We start from the raw sequence: 9,006 nt of genomic DNA on the forward strand, positions 1-9,006 counted from the left end.
AGGCTTTCTTTAGGTTTTAACTAAAAAGAGGGAAAAGTTGTTTTTCCTTTTTTGACTGAACAAAACCAAACCAAATCAGTGCATGCAAAGTTCTATAGATCCAAAGGATTCGATGGTCCCTCTGGAATATTACTCTATCTCTAGATTTGAGAATGTATGTTTCTAATAAAAAGATGCGTCAAACTTTCATTTTTTGTCTTAAGATAACTTTTTGTCGACTTGTCTGCCCCAGTTGCTTTCATAGCTTATAAGGCGGCTCTTTTTTTCTATCAACCTTATCTCTATGAATCAATGGTTTTGCTTGTAGCATAAGTGGACTTATCATTGACTTTGAGCTGAGAAAAAAGTTCCATTCCTTTTTTCTTGTGGGTTATATGAGATTTGTATCATATTGTTAGTTCTGTTTTCTACTAAACAAAAACGATGGAGGTTGCTTCATTCGACCGTGCCAGTGAGCTTAAGGCTTTCGATGAAACAAATACGGGTGTGAAAGGACTCGTAGACGCAAGAATCACACATATTCCACGCATCTTCCATCACTCATCTGCCAACCTAGCAAGCCCTAAATCCCTTCCCTTAGACTTGCTACATCTCAAGACGATCCCAACGATCAATCTCGGAGGACGGATCTTTGAAACCTTGATCGAACGCAAGAACGCGATTGAAGGGATTAAAGAAGCAGCAAAGAAGTGGGGTTTCTTCCAGGTGATCAACCATGGAGTTTCACTCGATCTTCTTGAGAAGATGAAAGATGGAGTTCGTGGGTTTCGAGAGCAATCTCCACAAGTGAGGAAAGAGCACTACTGTCGCGATTTGACAAGAAAGTTTCACTATTCAAGTAATTTTGATCTCTACACTTCTCAAGCAGCAAATTGGAGAGACACAGTTACTTGTAACATGGCTCCAGATCCGCCGAATCCACAAGACCTTCCAGAAATTTTAAGGTATATTTATATGACTCCATATCTTTAACTTAATGTGTAAGTCAGTAAGTGTAATCCCTCTATTTATGTATATATGGTGAATTGTTTTAGGGATGTCATGATAGAATATTCGGAGGAAGTGATGAATTTGGGTGAATTTCTCTTTATGCTACTATCAGAAGCTTTAGGGTTGAACCCTAATCACCTCAATGACATGGAATGCTCTAAGGGTTTGGTGATGGTTGGCCATTACTACCCACCTTGTCCATAACCTGACCTAACTTTAGGCACAAGTCAGTGAAGATATATTGGTGTTGTTACTGGTTATAAGACTCAAGAGATATGATCAAGAAGCAATGGGTAAACCTGATACAACCGAAAGTACAGACACAGATGCAGTGAACGTTGTAGTGAACAAGTCTGACACAAACATATGTTTAGACACATAAGCAGTGATCAAGCTGGAGCATGTGTAACCAACTACAGACACAGACGCAATGGTTCCTCAGATAGAGAATCAGAGAATCTACCACATCCAAGACCGCTCAATGTAAAGTCACATGGAATGAAGTGACGTGTTGAACCTTGGAGTCTTATTGAGAAGATCCAAAAAGTGAGAGCTCAACCAATCTTGTTTATGCTCATAAGAATAAGTCATCCATTCGCAGCTGAGCAAATCTCAAAGCACAACATAGCAGAAAGGAGGTAGCAGCTTCATAATACAATATAGCAGAAACATGTTTTAGCATCTGAGTTTACTTGAAGCGCAACGCAGAAGAAAACATAACAGACAACATGGAGTGACTGTCTAGTGCAACAGAGCAGACATTGTGTAGTGACTGTGTAGTGCAACAGGGCGGAAAAGCTTCAAGTTGCAGCAAACAGTGGAGCGGCTGTGTCAGAGGAAAGACATGCATATGTTAGGTGCAACAATACAAAGACATGGGTCAAGTTGACAAAAAGAGAACAAGCTTTTACCCAGAAGACAAGAGGAAGAAGCTTGTGGAACCTAAGGTTTGTGGAGAATTATAAGAGGTATAAAAGGAAGAGGTGGTAACAAGAAGCAGCTTAAGCACCCTAGACCTAAAATTGAGAGAAGCACACATGTTGTGTGTGGTGTTGTCCCACCAGTAAGATAGAGAATCTGCTGGTGTTTTTTGTAGAGGTTCACAATCGTCGGAAAAGACAAAGAGTGATGGTTCCTTTACTTCATGTAGATTAGAGTGGTAGGCACAAGTGTGTGCTAGATACCATTGGCAAATGTGACTTTTGCGTTCTAATTCTAGTGAATGATTCTGGACTTGGTCCCGGGGATGTAGGTTCTCCGAACCCCGTTAACAAATCTCTTGTGTCGTCTCTTCACTATCCTTTCGTCTCTCTGTTAAGCATCGCACATAGAAATCTGTCATACAAGTCTGTAGATCTAGCATACAAGTCAGTCAGCACGCCGACAACTCTTTTTTTACCGTCCTTCTTCCAGATCAGATCGAAGGCCTTCAGGTACTTCGTGAAGGGTACTGGTTCGATGTTCCTCATGTTCCCGGAGCTCTAATCATCAACGTCGGAGATCTCCTACAGGCAAGTTTGCTCAACCAAAAAATTGTTCCTCAATCATGCACAAGTATCCATATAATGCTAGATTTGCTTAAGTGATCGTCCTCTTGGTTCAAAGGTTTTTTAATTTTTCGGGTTTTAATGCAGCTTATAACAAACGACAACTTCATTAGTTTAGAGCATAGAGTACTGGCGAACAGAGCAAGTAGAGCTCGGGTCTCTGTAGCATGTTTCTTCACCACCGCCTTGAAACCGAATCCTACAGTATACGGACCCATTAGAGAGCTTGTGTCTGAAGAAAACCCTACCAAGTACAGAGAGACCACCATTACATACTACACTGCTTACTTCATTTCCAAAGGACTTGACGGAACCTCTGCTTTACTCCACTTTAAAATATGAAACATTGTGAGCTACTACTTTCATACATATACGAATCATGATATTTTAAGATGTTGGAACTTGGAGTGTGAACCACATGTAGAATTAATAAATTAATATTGTTTTTTCGGTTTGGTTTAAATAAAGGTGTAAAGTTTTAAACGATATGTTTCATTATAGTCTATAGAAATGATATATTAAACCATTACATTTACACTGTGTGCAAAGGATTAAAATTTCAATGGTATCTCAAGATCTTGAGAATATCATTCAGTTTGTCTAATAAAGAAGAAAGTTGTCTATTATGCGGAAGAATGGTGTGAGATCCATTTCCTTGGCCGGAAGCTTCTGGAATGGAGGCTCCAACCATGTTGGAGCGATGCATAAACCCTAATTTCCTAAGATTTTTAGTTCATTGTTCATTCATGATCACAGAGTAAGCACAATTACACAAACTGTAAATAGACGATATAGATGATATGGGCTTAAAAAATTATTCGATTCCCAATAAAGGCCGAAGGTATAAGTACCTGAATAAACAGTAATCTAATTGTTATGATGTTATCTTAAAATTTGTTATTACTAGCAATTTTTATGAACAAAAATTATATAACTGCGGAGATTTTGATATAAAAAAAATGGCAAACTTTGTTTCTTTATTTGATGAATTGAATTGAATTGAAGGTGGCAAGTCTTATTCGGGTGCATATCGGTTTCGGCAAATCTGAAGAGGTGGGCATTGCTTGTGATTCAGTTTGTGTTAGATGTGGTGCTGACGAGGAAACAGTTAATCATGCTATCTTTCGATGTCCGCCAGCTCGACATGCTTGGGCTTTAACTCAGGTGCCGGTGGACCCACTCTCCTGTCCTACGGACTCCCTATATGCTAACGTGGATCATTTCCTGGGTTTTGTCTAATTCGGGTTCTCAAGTTGTGTTTTTCCCTTGGATCATGTGGTATATATGGAAGGCGAGGAATGCTCGTGTATTTGAGAATGTTATAGACAAGCCAGAGGATGTTGTTAGGTTAGCGGTGGGGGAGGCGTTCACATGGTTACAAGCTCAGGCAGATGATGGGGATGAGGTTTTCTCCCAACTTCCCAGTGCCTCTGGTGCTTGGGAACTGGGATGCGGGGGTTACATGTCTACGGTCTTCTCAGGTTATCGGTGTTTTGTCGATGGCTCGTGGAAAGAGGGTGATGTTTTTGCGGGTGCAGGATGGGTTTGTTCCTTTTTTCAGGATGTTTCGCCGACGAGGGGTGCCGCCAATTTCCGCCGTAGTCTTTTCCCATTGCATGCTGAAGTAGAAGCTTTTGTTTGGTCTTTGCGGTGCATGATTGGTCATGACTATCGAGATGTGGCTTTTTATACAGATTGCTCAGACTTGGTGAAGATGGTGTCTTCTCCTCAAGACTGGCCGGCTTTCAAGACATACCTTGACGATATGAAGATGGATAGGAAGGAGTTTTCGTCTTTATCTTTATCTCTAATCTCAAGAAATACTAATGTCAGTGTGGATTCTTTGGCACGCCAAGCGCGTACATCTCCGCATTCTGTTTTGTTTGTAAACGATTTTCCTTCTCATTGGCTCTTAAGAGCTGATCTTTTTGTTGTAAAAAAAAAATTGAATGAATAATTTCAGATAAAAGTGTGAGATTTTGAAGAAAAAGGAAAAGACTTTGGTTTGGTTGGTCCCATAGAGAGAGAGTGAGAGACTAGTTGAAGCAAAGTGTGAAAATACATATACAGTAGAGTGATTCGAGTGTATGATTTGTGTAAAAATTAATGTAAAAAATTAAAAAATAGAGTATATGATTTGTATAAAAATCAATGTTGAGTGACTCTGAGTCTTTAAAATAAAATAAAATTAAATTGATAATGTAGTTTTTGTATGTATTTTACCAAGGATCTTAAGACCATCTCCAGTGAGAGGTATTATCAGTGGTTCTCTTCAAATTGGGCTCCAATATTTTTTTTTAAAAATCCATATTTCCGTCTGACAATATGAGAATCGAATCTTCGGGAAGCATTTTGAGCAACCCATGAGAAATGCTACGTCGTGTTTTGCGATTGGATGATGGGTAAATATAAAGCCAATTTTTTTTTATTTCCCCATTTTCTTTTTCCTTTCTTCCCTGACTCTCTCTCTCTTCTCTCTTGACCTAAACGGGGACTCGAGGGCGATTAAGATCTAAACCGGAAAATCAGTGGGTTCACCTCGAATCCTTTGATTTTTCCGGCTAAAACTGGTGGGTTTTTGGTTGAGGTAGGCGATGGCCACTGCGATCGGCTTGACACTAGTGGATTTGAGACAAGTATGCCTGTGATTGGCTTTGGATCAAACAATGAGATGTTTGATGGGGTTTCGTCTGTACCTTCGTTTGATCGTCCTCGAACAACTGATGTGAGTTTTAGTTTTCGAAATTCAAATTTTGTTACTATGATTTTGGTTTTTATTCTGATTGTGGGATTTTGCTTTGTTTGTGTTGGTTTCTTTTTTTAGTTCGATGGGTTTCAGAAGAAATCTGTAGAGATGGTGAAGCCTGCAAAGGGTACAACTACACTTGCGTTTATCTTTAAAGAAGGTGTTATGGTAGCTGCTGATTCTCGAGCTAGCATGGGAGGATACATCTGTATGTTTCTCTTTGAATATGCTTTTATGTTTATTTCAGATTTCTATATGTGTTTTAGTTGTGACTTGTGACCTCTCTAAAGATTGAATTAGATTCTTGCTGGCTTTCTTTCTCTAAAGATTGAAGTTCTAATCTTTATTATGTTAGCCAGTGATATTGTACCTAGAAGAAACTATGCATTTGTGTCATTGCTGATGTTTTGCGTGTGTGTTTTACTTTTTCCAATCCAGCGTCCCCGTCTATGAAGATTATTGAAATTAATCCTTATATGCTTGGTACAATGGCTGGTGGAGCTGCTGATTGCCAATTCTGGCATAGAAACTTGGGAATTAAGGTACCTAAAGAGTATTTTTTTGTTAGCTTTCTGAATTGATGACTGCGTCTATCAGTTGTCTTCATTGCAAGGGCATACATATGGTTTCTTTGATTTCTTGTATCTAAAAGCTTGTCCCAGTTTATGCTAATGTAGTTTGTTAACTTGTCTACCAAATCTGGAATCTATATCTCTAATAGAGAGTGTGGTTTGTTTCTTTGTCCTAGTGTCGTCTACATGAGCTGGCAAACAAAAGGAGAATCTCTGTTTCGGGAGCTTCAAAGCTTCTTGCTAACATGCTCTACTCATACCGTGGAATGAGACTTTCTGTTGGCACAATGATTGCTGGATGGGATGAAACAGTCAGTACCTCAATCTTTATATCCTAACCGTTATTTCCTTTCCGGTCTATAGTTTCACACAGCAAAGCGAAATGTTGAGATGCTTATGGTGGAAGACTTAAGGAAGACAGATTCTCTGTTGGTTCCGGTTCACCATACGCTTACAGTGTTCTCGATAGCGGGTATTTCTCTGTTTCTAACCTACTTCTCTTTTAGTCACAATCCCAAACCAAAATCTGATTTTTATTTAGTATTATTGTAACCACTCAATCTTATGATCGTTTTGTCAACAGATACAAATTCAATATGTCGATTGAAGAAGCCTCAGAGTTAGCAAGGAGATCAATCTACCATGCTACAGTTCCCTTTGGAGAACCTGTCACAGATCTTGGTCTTGTAGTTGCTCCAAGGATGTGGTTTCCCTTCAGAAACACCAATCTCTGTTGCAAACACTTGGTCAAACTTTCTGACACTTTAGCTAGCTCCAATCTGCTTAGAATGCACTATAGGTCACTTGGTCGGGACTATTGTTGAGCATTGAAAATTTGGTCTCAACGCCTTGAGTTGACATACGTGTTTATATTAATCATACCGCCAATCAAGCAATTCCAGTATGTTGACTGGTCACAAAGGCTATTGGCTTATGTTTAAATGGTGGATTGGCCAGTTATATTAGTAGAATTCATCAAGATTTTTGGACAGAGTAATTCTCCCTCCAGGAGCCGGGTTATACAACGCTCAACACAAAAGCACTAAAGCAGTATATCGGAGAGGCTGAAAAAATTAGAAGTAATGTCTACTAAATTTTCATTTAATCCTACCATATCAATTGAGAAATACAAATATGAAACTAACCTTCAAAGTGTAAAAATTTACATTCAAATACCATTAAAAATACTTAATAAAAATTAATTTAATAATTTAATAAAGATAATTAATTAAAGATTATTAATTAATTATTGTTTTGAATAAAATCTAATGGAATAAAATACTTTGACCAAATAAACATTATATCAGAATTTTCTAATAAAATCTTTTAAATAATTTTTAATGTTCAAAAAAAAATATTTTCTCTCTAATTAATTATATACGAAAATTATTATTATTTTTTAAAATATGTAACCAATTATAATTTTAAAAATTAAGATTTTATATCCAAGTAGACAATATGATTATTTTTAATAATTAGATTTGGAAGATTTTATTAAGATTTTAAATTATGATTCTACTATCATTTTTCTTTTATTTTATTTACAAATTGTTTAGAATTATCATATAATACTTATGATTAATAAATATGCAGAATTTTTCTATGAAGTGTTTTGTATTGTTTTGAATTTTTAAAATCAAAGATACATTACTTAATCTATGAAAAAAAAAATATGTGTTTTAATTTTTCACATTGGCGGATTGGTAAAAATAAATTATCCTTTAAGTTTATGTGGTTGATAAATAAATAAATTTCATTTGCTCAATATCATAATTACTACTTCAAATATTTTACAAAATAATGATGCAAATATAACAAACATGCAATATAAATCAAACAAATTAAAATACTATAATATTTTAAAATAATTAGTATTCAATAAGATATATATAGATATACCGAACAATTATAATATTAAAAATACATACTATCTCAGACAAAATATTTTTTTTTAAAATAATAACAATAACTGTATTATTATTATATTATAATTTTTAGAAAAATATTGACCGTGCTATACGACACGGGATATCTCCTAGTAGACTATTATTTGGTGTTAATAGTTTTTAACACCTTAATCTATTAACTTAAATCAAAGATTACATTATCAAGTAACATACATATACAACCAATATTTAAATATAATTAAAAATAAAAAAGTAAAATTACATGATGCATTATGTCTGACGTAAGATTTACACACTAATCATTACTATAAAAATCCATTCGAGTAAGCAATTTTTCCTATTATTATTTTATTTTCCTATTATTATTTAATAATTTAAGTTTTATTTACGATTACTTACCTAAAAATAAGAAAAAAATTATCTTGAAAACATTTGTAAATAAAAAATAGTCTTGATTTCGTATCTCATATAATCATATTTTTCTTAAAATAAACCATAAATTCAATTAATATATTCATTATAACTAATAAAATATAAATTATACAAAAATGTAAGTATTCTAAAAACATATTATTTAATTGTTATACTTATTAATTTTAAAATTTCATTGTTTCAATTTGTATAGATACTTTTATAAAATTAAGAAAAGTGAATTTAAATTAGTTTATAAATATGTACAATTAACAAGTTATATATTGGTTTGTATATGCAATGGTGAGTTAATGCATGCTTAAATATTTAACTTATCCAAAAAATGTGGTACGCTGATGTGTAATCACCTAGAGAGCTACTTTTCAGTTTTACATGTATAGGATGTTTTGGTTGGAAAAAAAAAACACATATAAGCCTTTTAATGCCTTTTCACATGTTCTTTTATACAGCTAATTTACGGTTTTTACATATAAAAGAATATAAAAACTGTTATATTTTGGTTTAGTGTATCGTAAGGTGGAAAAGTTTATATAGAAGGGAAGAGAAGAAAGGAAAAAATAGTGACTTCGCTTCGCTTTTATTTGGTCTAAGGCTCTAAGCCTAATATAATGACACTTTCCCCCATAAGATATACTTCAATTTTCTCGACACTTATCAGTTGGTAGGAAAAAAACTCGAATATGCAAAGTCAGCAGACCATAAACCATTCACTAATCATCTTCTTGTAAGATGACTTTAATAACTAAGTCGTATCGTACGTGATACGTTTAATAATGGTTGGGTGAAGATTTAACTAAAAAAAAAATCATTTT

The 9,006-nt window shown here is 35.0% G+C and overlaps 2 protein-coding genes and 1 pseudogene across 3 annotated transcripts; all 3 read left to right on the forward strand.

Moving 5' to 3' along the window:
• The first annotated feature begins 421 nt into the window (after positions 1–421).
• Positions 422–3,004, forward strand: LOC104724149 (1-aminocyclopropane-1-carboxylate oxidase homolog 3-like; annotated as a pseudogene). The gene is made up of 4 exons (XR_015570365.1): positions 422–944; positions 1,035–1,216; positions 2,359–2,501; positions 2,625–3,004. The product of XR_015570365.1 is annotated as a 1-aminocyclopropane-1-carboxylate oxidase homolog 3-like (transcript).
• An 806-nt stretch (positions 3,005–3,810) lies between these two features.
• Positions 3,811–4,520, forward strand: LOC147934427 (uncharacterized). Its single transcript, XM_087472628.1, has 2 exons — positions 3,811–4,396; positions 4,501–4,520. Exons 1-2 carry the CDS (start codon positions 3,811–3,813, stop codon positions 4,518–4,520), a joined length of 606 nt encoding a protein of 201 aa, XP_087328754.1.
• A 336-nt stretch (positions 4,521–4,856) lies between these two features.
• Positions 4,857–6,846, forward strand: LOC104724150 (proteasome subunit beta type-5-B). The gene is made up of 5 exons (XM_010442596.3): positions 4,857–5,262; positions 5,362–5,491; positions 5,722–5,825; positions 6,032–6,327; positions 6,439–6,846. The coding sequence occupies exons 1-4, from the start codon at positions 5,176–5,178 to the stop codon at positions 6,191–6,193; spliced, it is 483 nt and encodes a 160-aa protein (XP_010440898.3). The 5' UTR covers positions 4,857–5,175; the 3' UTR covers positions 6,194–6,327; positions 6,439–6,846.
• Positions 6,847–9,006: the final 2,160 nt, after the last annotated feature.

Source organism: Camelina sativa, chromosome 11 (genome assembly GCF_030686135.1).
Source record: "Camelina sativa cultivar CO46 ecotype springtype chromosome 11, ASM3068613v1".
Classification (NCBI taxonomy): domain Eukaryota; kingdom Viridiplantae; phylum Streptophyta; class Magnoliopsida; order Brassicales; family Brassicaceae; genus Camelina; species Camelina sativa.